The sequence below is a fragment of the Tachypleus tridentatus genome, chromosome 10 (genome assembly GCF_004210375.1).
Source record: "Tachypleus tridentatus isolate NWPU-2018 chromosome 10, ASM421037v1, whole genome shotgun sequence".
Taxonomy (NCBI): Eukaryota; Metazoa; Arthropoda; class Merostomata; order Xiphosura; family Limulidae; genus Tachypleus; species Tachypleus tridentatus.
The window spans coordinates 41,866,073-41,890,299 of NC_134834.1; the positions used below are offsets into that span (position 1 = coordinate 41,866,073).

General features: G+C 33.3%; 1 protein-coding gene across 11 annotated transcripts in view; it reads right to left on the minus strand.

Annotated features, from left to right (window-relative positions):
- Positions 1–3,669: 3,669 nt before the first annotated feature.
- Positions 3,670–24,227, minus strand: part of LOC143229138 (ERI1 exoribonuclease 2-like) — a 49,298-nt gene continuing 28,740 nt past the window's right edge. For 10 of the 11 annotated variants that reach the window (XM_076461012.1, XM_076461020.1, XM_076461014.1 and 7 more), the window contains 4 exons: positions 17,352–17,479; positions 13,718–13,967; positions 6,604–6,684; positions 3,670–3,844 (listed from right to left, as the gene is read on the minus strand). In XM_076461012.1, the coding sequence (XP_076317127.1) occupies positions 3,693–3,844; positions 6,604–6,684; positions 13,718–13,967; positions 17,352–17,479 (611 nt within the window). In that variant the 3' untranslated portion in view covers positions 3,670–3,692. Of the gene's footprint in view, positions 3,845–4,908; positions 4,998–6,603; positions 6,685–13,717; positions 13,968–17,351; positions 17,480–24,227 lie in introns of all 11 variants that reach the window. The other variant, XM_076461013.1, reaches the window with a different exon arrangement.

Below are 24,227 nucleotides of genomic sequence, written 5' to 3' on the forward strand. Positions count from 1 at the left end.
TTTTTACCCCATTTTTGGACTAATCAGGTTTTACCTTTTTCTGTTCTAGATATTCTTCGCAATAAATACAAAGATGCTGGGAAGAAACATGCAAGTGATCGTCACAAAGTCAAATGCTTAGAATGTGAAAAAGTCATGGGCAATGACTATAGAAACAGACATATTCAAAGCTGCCACAGTGATATGTTGAAGGCCGTTAGAAGTCAAAGTTCTCTGAAATCATATCAGAATCGCAAAAGAAATCAAAATGTTTTGTTCCACTCCATCTACATCATCACTCACAATGGAAAACAAAACTAATGAACAGTCAGTAGAAGTAAAGACTGATTCAAATTCTTAAGAAATCAGTTTGACTGACCCATTTTTGACAAAAGTCAAAAGCACTGTTTCAAAAGAGGCACACTATTTTCAGGAAGAAACTCCTGGAAGAGGTAGAACCTCTCACAGTAAATTTTGATTCAGAAGATGATCACAATGAATGAGAATCAATTATCTTCAAAAAGAAAGATTGTGGTTGGTATTCTCGATCAAGAAAAACAAAATTCCCATTCGTCTTTGGTTATAATTTGTTAAAATGGATTTATGAGAATGGCATCTCTCAACTCCAAATTATTCTCAGTTGGCACAAACATTCAGCACTGTTCCAGCCACATCTTGTTTTGCTGAAAAATCATTTTGTACTTTATGTCAAATCAAAACTTACGCTCTACCATTGGAGAAGAAAGACTGTCTCATGTTTCCATTTTGAATATTGAAGGAGAAATTACAAATTTTGTGATGGAGAACAAAATAGAAGAGGTGATCAATGTTTTTGGCTCATCAGAAGAATCATGAAAACTTATTGTCTATTTGAAGTCTATATTGACTTATATGCGTCAGAAAAGTATAAACTAACTGCAATACAAAATTTATGTTTATGGTTTTTGATTCTTAAAAGCAAATACATGTTGTTAGTTTTTCAGAACAATCAGGGTAATTAAAATTTATGTTTACGTTTTTTTTTATTAAAATATGATGTTACTTTTTTGGAAGGATCAAGGTACTGATCTCCCAGTTGAGAAATCTGTCCTGTGGGCTTGCTCATGCTAAACATAACATTTATCTTCAGTTAAGCTTTTAGAAGAAAGAAAACCCGTTCAGATGAAACAGATTACTGAAAGCACACTAAGGATCTAAAACAAGCTGTGTTACAAAGAGGGTATAAGGATACCAAAATTAACAGATAGATTGAAATAGCTAACAATAACTATGAAAAAAAAACATCCTGAAACACAGTTGATCCTACACCAAGAAGACCTGCCAACTGATTGTAGGGGACCACTCCAAGGCCATATGTCTATAGGAATTCAAGACCAAACTGGTGTGTTGCAGTGCCTCAGAAACCACTCAACCACCAGGATCCTTTCCTCTCCCTTCATGGGTCGCCATGCATGGCAAACATGTGGCTGAACGTTCAGATCTCAGAGGAGGTAACTGAAAATAAAGAACCTTCCTTTGGAATTCCCCTTGCCACATACAGGAATCCACCTTGAAGTGTCCAGTAAGGAACCATCAGGGCAGCTCAAAGATGTGACAGAAATTTCTAGCATCTAAGAACCAAGGTAAGAAATAAATATAACTAAAATGTTAAATGATCAAGTATCTGATTGGTTAACAAAAACAAACAAATGGAAATTTTAGTGAAGAAACAGCATGGTAAACATGTAAAATGTGTAGTAAGGAAATATTTTGGTAACAGATAGGTATGAACAAATTCCAGTAAGAAGGTATTAAGGTAGCAAATAGTTATGACTAAAATAGTTTAGTGAGGAAACATGGAGGAACAAAGTGAAATGAAATGTACAATTTTAGAATTATAATCTCTAAATCATAGAACTCTAAATGGATATATTACTTCATTTACTAGTTTGTTATAATTTCTCAATTATTTATTGAAATAAAGCTGTATGTAACCATGGGAAATTTGCAGATTTTCTTAAGTTTAGAAAAGTGAATGGGTATGGCACTGTAAAAGCTTGAAAAGGTAGAGTTAATCCTGCTGTTAATCCAGATTTCTTTGGAATTATAAAGTCAGCACATGGAACACATTCTGTAAAATGCATTCAAGTGTGTATAGTTTCAAACTTTTCTAATACTCTGTACAAACAAAAACAGTTTTTTCTTGATGATGATAAACCCACTTGGAATAAAAATGCATCTCAGAATGGCTGGTATGGATATAAATACTTTTATTAATAAAGCAGAGAACATGGTTAACCTGAAGATGATCTAGGAAGGTCAAAACATTGTTCTCTGCTTTATTAATAAAAATGTTAATACCCATACCAGCTGTTCTGAGATACAAAAACAGTTTATGGTGTGGAGGCCTAACTATGTTTAAAAAGTAGATATCAAAGTAAAGAACTGGCAAGCAGAGAAAGAAAACATTTTGTTAAAAAATATTTAAAGTGGATTGGTGGTATTGTAAGTTAAACACTTCAGTAATCAAGTAAACTGACAGAGCAAAACCTTGTTTGTTATTTCTTAGATGCTTCGATGATTACTCACTCTGAAAGAGTAGAAATTTGTTTGAACTATTACATGTTTCAGTAATGAACTACACTAAAACTACAATTTCATCTGAAATGCTGCATGTTTCTAAGCTCAACTACACAGAAATAGTGGACATCTGTCTGATCTAGTGCATGCTTCAGTAACAAACTACATGTCTGTCTGAAATGTTGCATGTTTCAATACTGAATACAATACAATACAATTTAATACAGTGTGACAGTGAAAGTCAATATAATTTACTGCACACTTTGTAGTTTCTTAATTTTTGCAGATGGTGCATCCCAGTAAGTATGTTTATGTTTTCATGGCATTGAACATTATTTCGTAATTAGTTATACTTTTAAATCTCATTGTAGAACATCAACTACATTTTAAGTTGCAGCCAAATGCTCAAATTAGGTCAGCTAGGACATGTGTTTAAAGAAACATCAATCTTATTGTAATGTTTGATCACATAAAACTACTCTAAAAGCAAAGCGGTCATATTTAGCTAGTTTTAGCATTATGTAATTATGATATACAAGTAATATAAATAATGATACAAATATTACTCCTGGCATTCTAATGAAGCCAGCCTGACAAACTCTACATGAAAAGTTTGTTTAGCAGTAGCAAAAATTCTAATGAAAAACAACTTTATTACTTCTCTTTTTTTTTCACAATTTGTTCAATGAAGGTGAACATGCAAAATTTAAAGATTTATTATTTTGTTTTATAGATTCATCCTAGTATGAAAACTATATTCAGCTTGCACCTTCAAAATTATGTTTTCTTAACAAAATGCTAACATAATTAAAAACATACTACAGTATGCTCTTATTTTTATGACCATACACTCTTGTGGGAGTGTGAACTTGAATGTTAAAATGCTAAAAAATTACTTTTAGTTTAATTTTTACTTGAGTGACTTGTACTTTAAGATGGTTTGGTTGTTTAAGAGCAAAGAAACACGATGGGCTATCTGCTGTGTCCATCATGGAGAATGTTATCCCGTATTTTAGTCCATATTACATTACTTACCTTTCTGAGCTTTAAATTTACTATTTCACTTCTCTTTTGTATATTTTGAATAAACATCCAACAAGGCTCTCTATGAACTCCACAACTGAAACTTGCTTAACCAGAGAAGAAATAGCTATTTATTTATTTTTTTTCCAGAAAGAAAATAATTGATGATTTGGTTCTCCAGAAAACATTTGAGATACACTGAATGGTTTCTCAGAACAAGATTCACAAACTGATTTCCAAGGTGAACAATTACCTTCGCACTTCAGTCTGTTACTGGATATTTCTGCAAGTATACATAAACATAAATTATGCACAATTTTCGTGATAAAATAAAATTACTCATGTTAAAATAGGGAAAATGATATTTGTAACTTTACATTATATTTAATTGGTATATCAATGTAAAATTAAGTTTATAAGTAATCATTAAACCCTTTCTCATTACTCAGTATTTAAAATTTTTTTTTACATTTTATAATCTTTATTAAATCACAAACAAACTTACAGCGCTTTATAAGTCTAAAATGTAATGTGTACTTTCACAACTTCCAAAAGCTGTTCCTTAACTATTCAAATTTTCATTTCTTCTTTTTGAAAAGATGTTTTATAAGCTATAAAATGACATGACATAATATAATAATATTTGTTTCTTATTTCAAAGAAAAGTAATAAATTTTCAATTCTAGGAGGAAAACAAATAGTGAAAGAATGAAGCAGGGTCCAAATTAACATTTAATACTTCTCACTTTCTTCTCTTAAAAAAATCATTAATATAAGGGAATCAATAAGTTGCTGAAACAAATTATCATATATAAAAATCAAAACATTTCAATTCATGATTATCAAAGTTTACTTAGGTTGTGTTACACGATCTCTGATACTTTGTTTCTGAAAGCTTCATTTTGAATCTCAAATATGATGTTTGCAGATCAAACCTACAGTTCTATTTCTAAAAGCTGAGTTGTCGGTGTTGAATATTATGTTTGCAGATCAAAGCTAATATTCTGTTTCTGAAATCTGAGTTTTCAGTTTTGAACATATTTGCAGATCAAAGCTGGCAACAGGTTTCTAAAACTGGCAGTTCTGTCGGCTCCAGAATATTACAAGCTAAAACAGTCCCTGAATGGGATCACAACAGAAAACAGTGAGGATATCCAACTAATAAATCAATGCATTCTAATAATTTTTGCTAGACAGACAGACACAAATAAATTAGCTACATTATTTACAGTATTAATATTTAGTTCTGATAATGTAAATAGTTAACTCTGATTAGAACCTACTGATTAAAGTAAAAAGTTGTAAAATATCATTATAACATTTAAACCTTTATTTGACACTCCTTACCAGAATATCTGAGTGAGTTATATTCAAATGACAACCATCTTGGGCCATTCTGAAGGCTAATTTAGCAGTATTTATGCTGTCAACTATCCCTGTATCAATGAATAAAAATGTGTGTATGATTAGAAATTACAGTATTTTATAGTAAATAGTATGAGGAAACCACAACAAAATAGATAGTAATTTTAAGCTCATTTTTCTTAATAGAACCAATACCACTTTCCAACAGCTTGTGGGTTACTGCAAACTGGGTTTTTCTTGATGACGATAAACCCACTTGAAATACAAATGTATCTCAGAACAACTGATATGGGTATTAACACTTTTATCGATAAGGAGAGAACAATTTTTCAACCTTCCTCGGTCATCTTCAGGTTAAGAAAGTATAAACGGTTACAGGACTGTAGGGGGCGTTGCAGGTGGATGTTAGGCTATTAATTAGTATAGGTATAAAGGAACACCTTTATATTGGTTTAAGTTGCTGTATAAGTAGGGCTTCCTTCATTTTGCATTTGTTTAGTGTTCTTTGAATCTAGTTCCCATTTTTTTGCTTGTTTCTCCAATGCAGAAGTCATGGCAGTTGTTGCACTGTATTTTATAAATTATGTTGGTGTTGTGTTTTGTTATAAGGTTTTACCAAATGTTGGTTATTTGTTTGCTGATGTCAGGAACATATGGTATGAAGAAGTAGAAGGTTTTGTAGTTTGTTGTATCTTGGGATTTACCATTGTTTGTTTGTTGTTGGTCTAGGTGTGTGCATATAATTTTTTTCCATGGTTTTTTGAGGAAATTTGTTGATATTGATAAAGTGTTGATTTTATCGTTAATTTTATTGGCTAGCATAGTTTTGTGGCTGTGTTTATTTGTTTTCTTAATATGTTGAGTTTTTGTTTTATTTCATGTGCTGAGTCCCAGGGAATGTATAATCCAGTATGGGTGATTTTTCTGTGGATTTCTGTTTTGAATTGTGTATCAGTTCTAGTGATTTTGATGTTAAGAAATGCTATTTGGTTAGTTTTTTCCTGTTCATAGGTAAACTTAATATTGGGGTGTATTGAGTTAATGTGACTGAAAAAATTGAATGTGTGTTCTGTGGATGTGAATCCAGAAATTTTATCATCATCATACCTGTACCAGTATAGTGGTGGGCGTAAGGCTGAAATGATCGCTTGCGATTCAATCTGTGCCATAAAAATATTGGCTAGAACTGGTGACACAGGATTCCCCCATACTTAGGTAATTTATTTGTAGATAGTTTGGGTTATTGAACATAAAGTTAGTTTTGGTGGTAGTGAATTCTATAAGGGTTGCTAATTGGTTGCTGGGATGTGTTTCAATGGGTTTGGGTCTTGGATGTAAAGTTCTAAAGCTATCTTGCAGGCTTTGGTTCTTGGCCATTGAGGCTTTATGCTTTTGTTGATTAAGAATGTATTTAAATATGTGTCAGCCTATTTTAGTCAAGTCATCAGTAAGCATCACATTTTAAGTTGTCATAAAATAAAAAATATGTTAGATTTGGTTTTAGACAAAGTATAGATAGAAATCTTCTTTCACACAACAAATATTTTAATAAGGTGTTCAATATTTTGGAAATGTCAAATTGCATGCATCTTTATTGTTTGGAATTATTAGGTTTAATGAATATATAACCAAAAGACTGGGGCTTACATATTAGGTAAGCAAAGAAATTCATCTAACCTGAATGTTCTCTTCCTTCAAAGCATAAACCAAGGTCTTCAATGGCTCCTCGTAAACCATTAGGTGTACGAGAATAGAATTTCTGCTGATTAAAAGTTTTGTAAAATTACGTATAAATATGTTGCTAGGAAATTTGTTTTAATGCTAACTTATTGAAAGATTTAACAGCTGAGAGGAATTCACTACTGAAAACAGTAATTATGAGTAATGCAAATATTAAGTGCAAAACAAATATGAATTAAATTGATCTATCAGGTGCACTCAACATTTTAAAACACATGTTAAGCAGACCAAAAGAAATGATATGGATAGAGAATTCCATTATGCTTGATACTGATACTTGTACTATATGCAACAGTATCAGTGACAATGATGCACACAAAGCAATGAACTGCTCAATAGATGTCCCATTCAACCAATGTGCAACTAGAAGCATGCCTGTTATATGAACACAAATGTTGATACGTGATGAAGAGAAACCTACTTGAAGTAAAAATGTATCTCAAGATGGCTGGTATGGGTATTAAAACTTTTATTAAAATAAAGTAGAGAACAATGTTTTGACCTTCTTAGGTCATCTTCAGGTTAACAAAGAGAGAGTTTGATAATACATTCACATGGATGAACTTATGAAACAAACAAAAAATTCACTTAATGAGCTTTCAACCAATCAAATGTTGAGGGAAGGATTAATCCAAACACCTAGAAATATTATTGAAAAAGTGTAAAAATGCATCATTCTACTGCTAGTAAATGAATGCATGCTTAGAAATATTATTTAACCATAAGATATTACACATTGCCTAAAGGTGTGATATGTTGACATATATTTTCTAACTGCTTTTCAGTTATACAGAAAATTCAAAATTGTGTGTTATATGTAGTTCTTATGTTGTTTTAGCCTAAACACACAGTCTATAAAAATCAATTCAGTTTGCCTAGTTTACTTGCTATATCTCTTTGTTCTCTGTAGCAGATATTATCTACTCTGACCAAATGTTCTGGTCTATTTCACTTCAGTGTTAAAAAGAGTCTGTGGTAGCATCATCCTTTTCCAGCCAAATAACTTGTATCTATATGTTAAGCCAGCAATTGCTGTGAGAGAAAAACAGTCATGTGATGACACCATCATAGGAAAAATAATTAATCTTGCTAATTTAGTGTTTAATTTGACAATATACTTTCCTTACAAAAAAAAAGGAATCTATAACTGATACAATGAAACACTAGCACATAGTACATTGTTATTTTTGATTGAATATTGTAATAAATATTGTGTTAGTTTCTTTTACACATTTCTAAGTCTTTTTCTTTACTCAACACAGAATTAAAACAACTCAGTCAAGTTTTCTTGTTACTTCACAAATTTTCTGATTGACTTGTGTGGAAATAAATTTTATGTAAAAATACTACAAAAGTAAATCTTTCTCCAAGGTGAAAAAGAAAAAAATTTAATCTGGATATAATCACCTGTTAAATACTGCTCTTTGTCTGTTAGCAAGTGAAAAAAACAACAACTAGATCTATTAATCTATTTTAGCCCATCCTGTAAGATATTAACATTTTCCAACATTGAAAATGTATTTCCAAAAGATGCTTACTCTTCTCACATAATTTTTTTCCAATTTAGTGCTTGCCACTATCCTTGAAACTGCCACCTATAATTATACATTAGTTGCTGTGCTATTGCATGCAAATAAGCATATGTCATCCCTCTACCAACAGGATTGTGACACACCCTCCTAGAGCATATGAATCCCTACATACTAATAGTTTAGTCATTACTTCAATATTAGGCAATAAAAGACATATTAAAAGAAGGAAGGATGAGTGGGAAGTGTGATCAGAGGTATTTATCAGAAATACATTTTAAGTATTGGAAAACACTAACTTCCACTACCACAATATCCATAGTCTCATATTTAAGTTGGTTTGGTGTTTTATGGTGCAAAGGTACTAGGTTATCTGTGCCAAACATCTGGTAAAAAGTTAAAATTAAAGTAAAAGTAGTAAAATTCATAAAATGAAATTAAGGTAAAACAAAAAAAGTTTAATATTTGAATTAAAAACATAAATAGCATTAAATCCAATTTTTATATCTAGTCTACAGCAGTAAGAGAAAAACTACAGTAATACAAGTTGTAAAGGACTTTCTGTACCATAATTGTAATTATCATAGCACACCAGAAAGACTAACAGGTAAGTTTGAAAACTACTGTTTGTCGCCTGAAGTTCACCTGAGTTATTTGATGTTATGACCATTTTCAGAAAGTAATAAAAGTTTTAAAAGACTTGCAGCTAAATGTTAATTATAACTCACCATGATGACTAATGGGTAGTTCAAACAGCAGTGTTAGTCACCTGAAGTTGGCCTTTCCAGTCTTGGTTTTGAATTATTTGACATTATGGCCATTTTCTAATTTCAAATTGAACTAGATGTATTTTGGTTCTTAAAAGGGAATCACAATAAAGAGGTCTAATGTATAAATTAAAAAACTTAAATAGCATTAAAAAGATTAATGGCTTTTAAAAAACTAAAAACATTTCTAAGGTGGACAGTTTCACCATCGCCAATAACACTGTCTAACATTATGGATAAACCTTAGGACAGAACATGTTTAAAATGGTGCTGTTGTTTCATATTTAAGTAGTGGAAAGACTGGAATAAAAGTTCCCTAGATGAGCAAAGGGAGCCCACAGAGAGTAACACCCTATACCATAGAAATGTATAGGGGCATACCTGTAGGAGACCACACTTCATCCTGACCAAGGTACAATCTTCACCCATGTTGAAAACACATAATTAATTCAGGTGGAAAATAAGTATAGTCTAGAATCTAATTATGGATCATAGACATATCAAATGGTGCAGTGTGGCTAGAGTGGGTATTCTCCAGTCCAAAACCACAGAAAATTGAGTATTTTCCATCTAGTCCATAGCAGAAGGAGGATCTCTGCTATCTTCACCTGAATCCCAGGAAACAGAATGGAAAAGTAACCTTCATTTTGCCAATAAAGGGAGTGCTCATGTGTGATGTTTTTGCATACGTTCAATACCAAGCCACCCAGGAATCCAACATCTGTGCAGTGATAGGATGGAGGAAAGCATATACGAGTTAACTCCAGTCCAAATGAAGGTCATCTGGTCAATAGTAAGAGGAGGGACCCTACCAAACATAAGAGTGAGGGTTCACATTGTCTGTTCCTGCACATATCCAACAGAAAACTGCTCAGAAAAAGACATCTAGGCCATTGTAAGAAGGGGTAAAGCAAGATAGGCAGGTGAACTGTATGTGATAAGGCAGAATCACGAATTTTTCTTTTGTTCTCTGGCACAAGGAATATCTGTTCCATCTAAGTCAACAAAATATTACCACCTTACTCTCTACTAAGCAGAAATCCTCCATGTTTCATTACCCCTGCAGTTAGGACTGGTAAGAGGCAAGGACTCCCATACTCAACTTGAAGCAAAAAACCACATTAAAGAGCAGGCCAGTCCCAATTTATTCAACTCTGACTGGAGGGATGGGCAGATGTCTTGACACTGACTTACTCATGATAGTCTATGAGCAAGTACAGTCTGAATCAAGCATTGTGTAGTATATTTTATACCAAGAGGATACCACTAGCAGTTGTGTAAATCCCATTTTATACGTGAGTGCCATATCTTGGAGTTATATAGGTAGTGTTGAAATTATCCAGCCACCATGACATTTCCTCAAGTAGTCAGACAGTCAGGAGCAATGGATCCTGTGAAAAATTCTATTGGTTGCACAATGTCTACTGAAAGAGATGCATATGTGCACTACCACACGGAATGAATGGTTCTAGGGAAATCAGAGTCTCCAGAAGAGAAAGAATCTCTTGCACAAGATGAGAAGTAGAAATCCTGGTTTACAGATATATTGTAGTTGGTTGGTGAAGAGGAGAAGGCTTAGCTTGGATGCAATGAGAGTTGAAAAGGAAAAGGTCGAAATGTTGTTCGCTTCTCTACATAAAAAATTTTCTCAACCAAAACCAGCCATTTTTACATATATATTTTTCTCTACAAGTGGGTTTTCTCATCATCACTGAGAGATGAAAAGAACTTCCAGGTGGACGAGATGTTGGGCATGTGTCAAAAAAAAAAAAATTGAATATTTTGACAAGCCACACAAAATGAGCAGCCTCCTCAAAAAAAAAAATAATAAAAGAAGTGTGAAGGGAATATTTTTGTTGAAAAGTCCAAAAAGAAGCCAATCATCAATGTAAAAGTGGAATTGGAGATACCCTGAAGATGGTGATTGAAGGTTCTCATAGTGTGGGTTGAATACATAATGGGCATATGCAATGATGAAAGAAAGAGGGCAGCATTGGACGATGCAACTCTGGTGGATGATGTGCAAAAAATATCTTTTTATAGGGAAATTAAGATGTGAAAGAATGTATCCACAACATCAATCTTGGTAATTCACAATCTGGGTGAAAATAACCAACGGAGGGAAAAAAAGTTTTTTATTTTAAAGTGTGGAACAACCAGCAAGCAACTGAGAGAGAATAAATCAATTACTGGACACCAGTTTCTGGTATTCTTCAGAACCAAAAAGAGATGAGAATAAAAACCAAAAATAAAGGTTGTATAACCTCTCAATGGCATGTTTGGTCAAAAGATATGATACCAACTCCTTGAGATATTAAAGACAGACAAAATCAAAAGGAGGTGTGAATGTAATGAGATGAAGAGAGACAGGGATGAAGAAGTGGAGAAACAGTCCATGTGTAAGGACCCAGAGAATGTATATCAAAACGGCTGGTATGGATATTAAAATTTTTATTAAAATAAAGTAGAGAACAGTGTTTTGACCTTCTCAGGTCATCTTCAGGTTAACAAAAAGAGTTTGTAAACTTTCTTTGTTAACCTGAAGATGATCTAAGAAGGCCAAAACATTGTTCTATACTTTATTTTAATAAAAGTTTTAATTCCTGTACCAGCCATCTTGAGATACATTTTTACTTCAAGTGGGTTTCTCATCATCGTAAAGGACCCAGAGTATCTATTTGTTGGCAGAAAACTGTGACTTGAGGTTTGCAAACCATTACAGAGGGGGCTACTATGGGCCCTAAACTGACAGAATAGTCACAAATAAGTCATGTGGAAGACTAAAAATAGTTAGAAGTGGAATAAATAGTAGTGTAAAGCCTGGAAGATGGAACAAAAAGGCAAAGGGTAGAGGAACTTGGTGAAGGAACAAGGGTGTGAAAGAGGTGAGAAATCAAAGAAAACAGAAAGGACTGGTGTTGGGCAACTTCAGTTCTTGATTCATAAGAGTTAGGGACATCACCAAAGATGCATGTCAAAGAAAGGAAGCAATAGAAATTTCAGAGTGAAAGAAATAGTAGTTGGCTGTTAGTAAGAATGGTTTGTTTGTTTTGAATTTCATGCAAAGCTGCACGAGGTCTATCTGCACTAACTGTCCTTAATTTAGCAGTGAAAAATAAGAGGGAAGGCACATGAGTCATCACCAGTTGCTACCAACTCTTGGGTTACTCTTTCACCAATGAATAGTGGGACTGATCATCACATTATAATGCCCCCCATGGCTAAAAGGGTAAACATTTTTTGAGTGGGAAAGGAATTCAATCCAATGAACCTCAGGTTATAATTTAAGTGCTCTGGCTACCTGGCTATGCCAAGCCAGTAAAAATTGTATCTCTACTTAATAAATCCCAACAGCAGAAAAGCCAAGTATGTAAGGACAGGGATGAAGAAGTGTCACAGGCCATAGAAGAAAAGAGAATGGAATGAACTTCTTTGGAAAATTTTCCTACTGTGTAATGAAGTGCCTCAGACATAAGGTGCAAAACAGTAAGGAAAAGACAAAGATGGGGAAATTGACCAATGGAGAGGGAAAACAGGCAATAAGGAGTCTGCAACCAAAACAGGTGAAAAGAAATTCAAAAGACTGAGAACTGGGAAAGGGAAAACCAGAATGGCTGAAAGCCAGGGTATGAGAATCAGATAAGAGAGGAGGACATAGCATAAAGTTTAGTGATATGGTCATCACTGTCAGGGGAGGGAGGAAAAATGAAAGAGTCACAAGGATTAGGGTTGTGAAACAAGAATGTGAGATGTCATAAGAAATCAGTGAGAGTTAAAGAATTAGCATACCTGTGAGATAAAGCTTTGAAAAAAAAAAGTGAAAGATTAAGGTGTTCCTCTAACTGGTAGTGAGGTACATAAAGCAAAACCAGGGAGAAGGAAAAAGGTATTTTAATTTGTTTTCCTAATGTTCATCATCAAATTGAAAAGAATAGATGCCACAATAATAGACAGGAAAAGAACAAACAACATGAGTGATAGCATTATTCACAGTTAACAATCTTCAAAAGCCACAGTTATAATAGGTCCTATTTGTGAACTTTCTTCACTCCTAAAGGAACAAGTAGAATTCATATTAACAAAACCAAGCAATGAAGACTAATTTTAAATTAAGATTAAAACCCAAGTTTTGTTAAGCAGAGAAACTCGGCAAGTTGAGGATAACTTGCAACATATATGTGTTGTACAGTGCTGACAAAAATGAATGAAGTTATCATGAGGGAGTTACAGTGCATGGAGGTTGTGCTACCCTCCTACTGATGAAGGATTTTTGTCACATGATGAATATCAGTGCAATTTACGTTAAAACACATGAAATTAGTTAGGAGTTGCCTCAAGGCTAGAATTATGCAAATCTCTTACATTGGTTCACAAGGAAGATAGCTAAAATGTGTGATTGGGTGACTTATCATCTCAAAAAATAACACTTACTGTTCAAACAAGACAAAAGATCAATGACATTATTAAAACAAAATTATTGTAATGTTCATATACTGCGAGTGACTAGTTTTATCAAATACATAGATATATGAATCATAATCTTAAAATTTAGCTCATTTTATAGAGAGTTATAGTTTGATAGCAGCAATTTGCTAAGAATGTACAATAAATCAGATATTTCCATTTCATGTGAGCACTTGGCCAAAGGAAAGCAACACATACATAAAACTAATACATTTGAAACTGACCTGAAACACAGATAGAGTATCTTACACATAAAAAATAAAGTGAGAAATGAAATTCATGATTAATATATCCGATATGTGGTTTTTAAATCAATCCACGAATTCAATACAGCAGGTTTGTTAAGCTGTTTCCTCTTGCATTCTAAGTGCAAACAAACCCCTAGATCCCAACTGGTCCACGTCCCAAAAGTGCAACGATAGTCCTTAGAAGATGTGTTGTTACTGTGGAACACAAGGTGGTACTTTTGGACTACATTTTTAAGCCACTGTTTAAATAGTCTAAGGCAAGTTGGAAGAGGAATTCCCTCATCAACTTGGTCCTGTATAAAAATGAAACATGAAAAGAGAATTGCAGATTAATACTTTTTACTTAATTACGTAAAAGTTTATCTGAAAGTGTGGTTAAAATTTCAGTCTCTTGTTCACAGAAACAGAACATTAAATTTGGAGACTAGTACTATTAATTTGATAAAGAAACTACTGCCTGTGATAATAAGGTTGAAGTCAAATAAATCTACTATTTCAAGAAAGGGCTTTATGTAGGAAATTTATTAATAAAGTGTGACGTATCACTTGTGAGTGTGTTAAATAAAACATACCTGAAAAATTATTATAATGAAAAATAAGGGCTAACAGTACTTTAAGGCTTATTAGCTATATAATTTTGTCACATTCTTGTACAATTTTGATGAGCCATTTATAGACATAGGATATCCTTAACAATATTATACTGTCAATCCATACAAAAAAAACATAAGCCTACAATTTATTATTTGTTACTCAGTCTTCTTCAGCAGTTGTATGACAAAATTTTGTAAAATATCCCAGTACTTGTTACTAGTTCTCCCAGATAAACATGAATAGTATAATTTTGTGACAAGATATAATGAATGTATGCTGTTTGTTCTTTCATAGTAAAGTTAACAATAATTAAAAACACATTCATTAAATTTTATGGCATTTACACTATTGTGACTGCCCTTTTATGACAATAAACTGCACTCAGAAAAATTAATATACCACTTCATGTTTTGCCATTTGTAAAATGTGCTTTATATATCAAACCATACATTTGTTTATTTCACACATCTTTCAAGCATCAATGCAATAACAAAACATTTTGAATCATCTCCATTATCACAACTGCCTGAATAACTGATTTAAAACCAAATTCATTTCTATTTTTAATAGGATGTATGTATTACATCTACCTCAGTTATGGCTGTTATAGATTGCCTCATCATACAGAGCTGTATGATTTCATATTGCAGTGTAACTGTCCATTTTTCACTAAATACTGCTCTGAGTTGCTGTTCCATTCCTGAAATGTGTGGACACTGACACAATACCTGTTCTGTAAACTCCAAAGATTTTTCCATGGTGTTCAAGTCTAAAAAATGACACTAACCTCACTGTTCTTCAGAAACTCAATATTGATATAAGTCATGTGTGATATGATGTTGTTTTGCTGAAAAACTTTACCAGGCCTAACTTGATCTAGAAAAAGCAGAACCACTGATTAAAGGACTTCATCCCAATATCTCTGAAAACTCAAATTCCCCTCAATAAATTAAAGCTATGTTTGGTGATTGGTAGAGGTACTGGTCCATACCATTATGATAGTTCCTCCCAATCTGTCCACTTGCTGTACAAGACAGGGCAATGTACCTCTCATGTTGCCTTCTGTATACCTTTTGTCTTCCATTGGAACTGAAACACTGAAAGCTTTTCTTATCAGTCAAAACAACTATTGACCACTATTGCAGCATTGTGGCACAATAAGATGCAGATCTCTTGGTGATGGGCAGTAAAGACAGTACAGGTGTAAATGAAGCAAGTTTGGATTCCAACATTTCACAGATGATTGTGGATGGTTCTGGCAACTATATACACAGGTATGCTTTGTGTCTTAATGGTGGCAGCAGATGTCTAGAAAGAGGGCTGGAAGTTGTTGTGCAGATGAACCAGTGGGATCCATCAACCTTGATGAGAAATAGACACATAATGACTTGCTGGTCTTGGGTAGACTGTTGAACTTCCAGAATCTTCATCACACTAGCATAAACAACAGATCATCAAATGGTCGACATTCAGTACTCTGGCTACAGCTCTGATGCTTTAACCAGCTTGGAGCAAACCAGTGGCCTTATTTATTCATGACCAAGTTAGCTGCAATATTATGAGTGCTGTGAATTTCATTTGTTTTTGGTGTATTTTTGTTGGATTGGTCACACCATTTTAAGTGTGGTCATTTGGATGGTTGACATATGCAAACAGTGGACAAACACCAGATTTGTACACTTTATTTGGCTCATCAGTGTTACACCACCAATGTTGGTTATTTCATTTCAATGTTTAATTCAACAAACAAACCTAATGCCATTATTTGGATCAATTTTATTTTTCAGCAAAAAACAAAAAGAAACAAACAGAAGTGGTATGTTTTTAATTTCTTTAAATGCACATGTGTCTATATAAATAAAATTCTTTTGGTCAAATAAAAAGATGAAATTTTTTTAGTTTTCATTATTTTCTATACTAATGTTTCATGATTGCAACTTTCCCAATGAAATGTACTTTTTTGTAAAAATCAATTCATTATATACATTTTTAGTGTCTGTAGCCTTATTTAACTTATATCATATTTAATTGTTAGAAATTTAAAGTTAAGATGATTGAAACATAACTATAAGTGAACAATCTAAGATACAATCAACTATCAAAATTATAGCTAATTTTATCGCATTAGTGGACAATAAATTAGATAGAACAGGATCTATCATAATCACAAATTCAACTCAGTACTCTCAACTCTTACTAGTGTTTTGCAAACTACACTGCCATAACGTTATAAATTATCTATTCATCGGCCAATAATTGTTAATGTATTGGCATGAACTTAGCAAACTTTACATGTAATATATGCACATTTAGTAGCATGGTGATAAATCAACACAGGAGACGGGGGATATTTTTGGTAATTATTCTAAGGTTTTTTGTTTGTTTTTGAATTTCATACAAAGCTACATGAAGGCTATATGCACTAGCTGTCCATAATTTAATAGTGTTAGTTTAGAGCAGGGGTTCGCAACCGGTGGGTCGCGACCCCCCAGGGGGGTCGCAAAGCCTTGTTAAAAGTAGCTTGTGATAACATTAATTTTATTTCATCAATTACATTTTCATGTTGTGAGTGCCAAAAGGTTGGGAACCCCTGGTTTAGAGGTAAGGCAGCTGGTCATCACCACCCACTGCCAACTCTTGGGAACTCTTACCAATGAATAGTAGGATTGACCATCACATTATAATGCTCCCACAGCTGAAAGGGCAAGCATGTTTGGTGTGACGGGGATTTGAACTTGTGATCCTCAGATTGCGGAGTCAAGCGTCCTAATCACCTGGCCATGCTGGGCCTTATTCTAAGTATACTTTATCACATTCACATCATATAAAACACATTATTACAAATTTTTAGATTCTCACAAGAAATAAGTTATCAATCTGTCCTGAATTGGTCATTAGCCTAGAACCTTCAGTAGCTATAAATTGAAGGTCAACCAACTGAGCTACCACATCATTAAAATCAAGTGGACAGTTCTCCACATAGTTCATTAAAAGATATAGAAAATCTAAACTATATGTAAATAAGGTAAGTTAGATGAAATTAGATTTCACTGATATATACATGCATGTATACATACACATACCTGAGAAATACCAGTCAATTTTTGACAGAAATCACTCAATTTTGGATGTTCCCTTGGTTGAACATAGGTATGAAATTGTTCAAGAACATCTCCTGTAGTCAAGTGTAAAAAGACAGCTGGGAATTCAACTGAAAATTAAAAATGAATGACAGTATTTTTAAACAACATAGACCAGGTTATGGACATGAAAGACTGTTGTCTTAGTTGGGCACATTCTAATTAATTTAGAATTATTTTGAGAATACAATAGTAAATTTGATTCTTTTTACTCAAGATTATCCAATTTTATACAAAATTAGGCTAAAATTTGCACTTTTGTTAACTGTTAAGAAGTTAATTTCTGGAAAGATGGCAAAATGGTACAACAGTGTTAATCCTGATTACTATTAAGCAAATGCCTAACTTTATGGTCTTAAAAATTATAATAATATGATATCATAAATGAATCAAGTGGATCATAGGAATAGAGAGCAATGAAACATTAATAAGGCTACAATATATATGACTGAGGACTGTTAGGTGATAGCATTAAAAAAATTCAACAACAGGTATGCATTAAATAAAATCCAACTTTTACTTGAGATAATTTCTACTAAGTTAGTGAGATTCTGCATTCACATACTATAATCTGAATAACTAAAGTTATAAATATTACACTTTTCTTAATTTATAATAAAATATTCCATTTAATTTTGAAGGTACAATTGTTAACTTGTATTAAGTAGTCCAGAAATAAATGTTGGAATTCTCATGATGGCATTTAGAAGCTAAATATTGATTAATGTAACTTATTGTTGGTTGGTTGGTTTAATCCAACATTTGTTGCTTACAAGGTGTCTTAATTGTCTGCAGTTTCAACTCTACTTAAAGTAAGTGTTGCAATCCCCAAGGCAGCATGGACAAGAAAGACTTTTGTCTGATTATCCTCTACAACTTTAAACTTGGACGAAAAGCTACCAAAACTACACAGAACATCAATCAGGTATTCGGCCATAGATTTGTTACTCATCTTCTTTTTTAAGTTTTTATGTCCATTTATGGAGAATAAATTTTAAGAAACATACATGCATATACATTTAATATTTACTGCTGCAATGACTTTTCTTCCAACCAACCATTATTTACTGATACAGGTGGTTTTGTTTACAATATTTCATGTAAACACACATTTAACAAGCACTAAGTACAAAGGAGGCTGCTCACAAGAGCATTGCATGTATTGTGTGTTTAAAGTGATATAAATCTACTTTCAATGAAAAATAATCAATTTTTAAAATAGATCATGGACATTTGCAACATTTCTGTACTGGTTTAAGTTTTGGTACAAAATAATCAGCCAATTTTGCTTTAGGTTTATTAAACAAAATTATGAATAATAATACCAAAATAATACTAAAATACATACCATTTCATCAAAGTATAAAAATTGGTAGAGTAAATCACTATTTTCAAAAATAGAGAAATCTACTATGGTAATTGTCTACTTAGAAAACTCACTGAAACAGATGCGGAAAAATCATGCACAAAGAACAGCAAACTTGGGAAATTGAGGAAAAAATTCCTCAATGTGGCACTTTCCAATTAACATGCTATAAGTTGAACAAATTATTTTACAATTAATGTGCATTAGCAAAACACCTGATGTTTTCAATAGCAGAAATTGGTGGATTTAGAGAAATTCTTGAGGTTGAAGAAACAAAGGTGCTTGAATCAATTCTGAAACTACCCTATGATGTACTCAATACTGTATTATTACTGCCATCCAGGTTTCAGTAAAATATTGAAAGCTGGAGACATTGTTATAAATATACATATAGTTTATTCTAATAAAACAAAGTGATTCCAACTAATATAAAACAGAGCATTTTTACCAATATAACAGTGGTTAAATGGCTTTTTATTTTTGTGATGCTTTAATGACTTTAAAGAGATTATGGTGGAAGTGATGCAGAACTTAGAAAATTTTAAAAAGTCAAAATTTTGAATTTCAAGAATCAACTTAAAAATAACCCTACAACCTTTTTCATAGCAGTTTATTTAGCAGTGTGCATATATGCTGGAATGGTATATCTAACAACTTTTGCTGTAGGCTTCAGTGGTTGAATAGCTTTGAAGAGAAATTTGGCCAGTAGCAATGAAAAACTGATAAAATCTATCCTTCTTAATTCAAGAATTAACATAAAACTAGTGCTATGACATACACAGATGTTTTCCTAGTAGGGTTGCCCAAGTATGAATAATATATTCTTAGCTATTTTTTTGTAGGAATGTAAAAAATAATAATATTAGTATGAAGAACAAATGAATGAGTATTTAATTATGTCTAACAATTGAAAAATAATTCTTTTTTGTGCAATTATCAATATTTTAGCAGCCTTAGCTACTAAGGTAGAAGGTCTTGAAGTGCTGTTTCAAAAACAAGTCTGCTGTATGTTCTATTAGATGTTTTATGAAATTCCTAGGAGAACTCTATTATAAACCACTATCGTAACTCACAATTCAGTGTGAAAAGGAAGTTTTTTCAATTTGGTGATTTACATTTAAATAGCATAGTGGTTGACCTGTTTTCACATGCTAATAACTGTAAAGGCAAATTTAAAGTAGGAATATATGGTGGAAATGACCAGAATAATGAAGAAAAAATAAAATGTTGGGAAAAGTGTAGTGTGGGAACAAGATATAAAACATGTTTTAATGGAAATTATTATCAGTGTAATGTCAGAAGTATAAGAAATAAAATGGAAGATTTTAGAGTACTGGTCAAAATAGTGAATTTTGATAAAATGTAAATAACTGAAACATGTAGACAATTCTTATGGAAGGAACTTCTTTGAAATACAGGGTTTTAGGTTTTTTAACAGGGATAGAGTAATGAAAAGATGGGAGGAGTAGCTTTTTCTGTAAAATGTTAGTTACAGCCTGTTCATGTTGAAGATATTAAACATAATAATAATGTAGTGAAATCTATTTGAGTGTCTACTTGTGGTTATAAAGGTTGAAATGGTTGCTGCATATGAAAATGAGGAATAATGAGATTTTGGTTTAAAATTTCAAAAAAAATTTGAAGAGTTAAGACAAGAATTATCTTGTGTGAATTAGATAACTAGATGACTTGGATGTACTGAAAAATGTGAAAAAATGTTAAAAGTAAATTCTTAAATATTCAAGATAGACATGTTCATTAGAGAACACAAAGGTGGGTGTAAGTAAAAGTTAACATCTTCTTAATCTGAAAATGTATTTCTGATAAATTTACTTTCTTGACTTATACTGTCTTTTATCAGGACAAATTTTCACTTGCCACTAGCCTTGATACTCTTACTTGCCCCTGTATATGTTAATGTGAGATATCTGCACACTAACATGCAAATGAATATGCACTAGCCCTCCATCAACAGGAAAGCAACACTACCCCTATTATAAATAATGCCCTCCTAGTCTTGCAGCTGTTAACCACTTCAAGATTGCTCAAATTACACAAACTATACTGGAAGTAGGGAGGACAGGAGGGAAATGTGATAAGAGGTAAGGATCTATCTGAAATAAATTTTTAGTTGAGGAGACTTAATTTATGATACACCACTTCTGAATTAGGTATACTCTTCACTTGTTAGTGGTGTGTTGCCAAAAAGGGAGGAAATGAAGAAAGGACACAAGAAAGGCTATAAAAATAATGGGATCCCTTGGTGTAAAGTGAGTAGGGCAAGCAAAACTGTAAAATGGAGTTTTACCTTAACCACCACTTTGGTGGCATCTAGAATTGTATATCAATTCCACAGTGGGAAGAGGGTCCACTATGTTTCACCTTAAGAAGGAACACCAGTATGGAAAAGGTTCTTCCACACCAGGAACCTGACTCCACTGATACACATCTCCAACAAAACTAACATTGAATACACTGGTAACCAACATCTGACAGATGAGAGGAAAGTGAAAGTCCTAGGTGGGTTTCATCTTCAATCCAAAACCTGACAGTACTGGAAATTTTTTATCAAATCCACAGCAGGAGGAATGTACCCAATCTTAAACCCATGGGAATTCAATGTGTCTACAACCAACACTAAATCCATCAGGAACCAATATCCAATAGATGCTAGGAAGAATGAAGCAACAATGGGGTGCATTTCCAGTCCAAACCTTTGTAGAATTGGGAATTTATCATCCACTCCTTGGTAGGATGAGGGTAAAAATCCAAACACGTGAGAGCTTATGTGGCTGGTACTGCTCAAATCAACACCTGATTCACCGAGAACTGACATCTAGTGGATGATAGGAGGGCGAGTGCCTCAGCCAGAGGTAAACTGCAATACACACACACACACATACATACATACATATATGGCAGAGTGTTACATTCAACAACTGACAGCATCTGGAAACAAACATCAGGAAGAACCTCAGGCACAGTCATCTAGCATGATATATGATCACAGGTCTTACACTGAGGATTTAAGACTAAATATACCTGGTCAGGTGCTACTTGCTACAGAGTGGGATCAAAAAATGAGAAAGGCCCCTACTAAGAAAATTAAAGGAGTACTTACCACTCTCATAGTGTTACTATGCTATATTTTTGTAATAACTTACTTGTTATTTGCTGCAGGTGTACTGCCTGATCACTGATGCAAATAATGGTTTTAAACATGCACACTTTATTTTACAATTTTTTGATGTTCTATATAAAAGGTCTTAAGTTTGGATTAGTGGAAATAGAAAAAGAGAAGTGTTTTTTGAGAAGTTTATTTTAGTTTTGTTCAAGTGACTATTTCAAACATAGAATTTTCTATATTGATCTTGAAAGAGAAATTGAACACACTACTTTTCTGTTTACATTTCTAAAGAGTGAGTAAATTTAAGGTTAAGAATCAGCCTTAACTTTGTAGCTTCTGTAAGCCTTGTGCTTTTGAGAACTGTTGAAAAATCAATTTTTGAAAATATTGGCAAGTTTTGGTACAATAGATGTTAGAACAGCGAACTTTAGTAGCTGAACATGTAACATAAATCTTAACTTTAAATTTACAATCTGGAGCTGAATTTTGGCATACTACATTTGAAGTGATAACACTTAATTGATGAACAATTCCTACATGGATCTATCAATAAAGAGCAATATTTTGTATTGTACACTTTCATAAATTATTGTATGTAAGTTGATATTTGATGTTTGTGTTTTTGGTGTTATATATATATATATATATATATATAAACTACAAACTGCAGAGTTGTCACTTTTAATTTTTATGTATTATATATTATGCTAATATGGGATTGTAATAACAAAAATAGAGGACTGAAAAATGGGAACAGGAGAAAGATGATATTCCTCAGAATAAGAAACAATTAGTTGGTGAAGATAACAAATATTAAAAGTATGGGGAGTTATCCACATACTGACATTAAGAAGTCCTCCAACAGATGAAGGAAATGAGCAACCAGGGACAGGAAGAGGTGATGAATACCAAAGGGAAATGTTCACAAGAGAGAAAATCTAGAAAGGTAAAATAAGACAGGCAAATCTTCCCATTATTGGAAATGAATAATGATCACAGGACTGGGAATAATTCCAAGGAATAAACAATGGGAGTAGTCACCACTGAAAGAATCAGTGCAAGCCCCATCTCAGGGGAAAGCCATGAATGGGCAAGGATAAATTACCTACTGTGAGATACAGGGCACCTGGTATAATACAAACCAGAACAGGAATATGAAGGCTGAAGTCAACACAGGAGGACCAGTGGCCTTTACCACAGGTCACTTAAATGAGTGCTTACTTGTCTAAAGATGTACAAGACTAGAAACTAGTCATCAGAAAACATTACCACCAACCATTCCTGTAGGGCTGGAATGAAGTGAGCTACAGCCAAATAAACAGCTAGGAGTCCACAGTGAAGGAAAGGTGAAAGGACTTTATGAGAGACTACCAACCCTAAACCTCCCAAGTGCCCAGAACATTATCCAACAGTAAAGAGGAGCACTCAAAATAGAAGGCATTATGGACTTGGAAGAGGAACACCTAAAAAGGTGTTGACTAGATCCAGGCAATCAAGTTAAGTTAGTTGGGAAGGAAGAATGAAAGGCAACTCCAAAGGGTCCACTAAACCACAAACCCACAAAAGACAACATAAGAAGACATACCCAATAGGGATGAAGACATAATGGAAAGTTCATGCCCCCAAATTTAAGAGAATTTCATGCATAATTGGAAACATACAGGAGGAGAGGCTAGAAACTAGCACTGCTCTATTTCTAAATTAAAAAGGAAAAAGAGTGAACTTAACTGAGTAGGATATAAATTAAACTCCAATATGAATGAGGTATTAAATGACAGATAAGAAAAAACATTTCTGCCCTCACCAACCAACCAATCTAAACCTCTACTCCTAGAAGGTAAGAGGATGTATGTTTTTTTCTTATAACAAGGCCACATCTGGCTACCTGCAGTATCCACTAAGGGGAATCAAAACCCTGATTTTAGAAGTGTAAATTCAACAACTTATTGCTGTCCCAGCAGAAGATGGAAGAAAATTGGAAGAAAGGCAGGATCAGGCTGTGACAAGGCCATACATCCTTATGATTGTGGAAATGATGGACCTTGGAAAGGAAGATGGGTGAAATTCAGACCATCCAAACTGCAAGGAGCCAAGGAAAGGTCCAAAAGAGGAATCTGGCTTGAAAACATATAAACCCTATGGACCCAAAGAAGAAAGTCAGAATGCAGAAATCAATGAGGAGGAATGCTTCTGATGAAACACCCTTGTTATCCATCAACCAAGAGGAGAGAAACATCCACAAAGGGCTAATTATGACTCTATGGTGAAATATAGAAGGACTAAAAAGATTGGGTGTAGTGCCTTATCACTACACAGTGAGATAGGC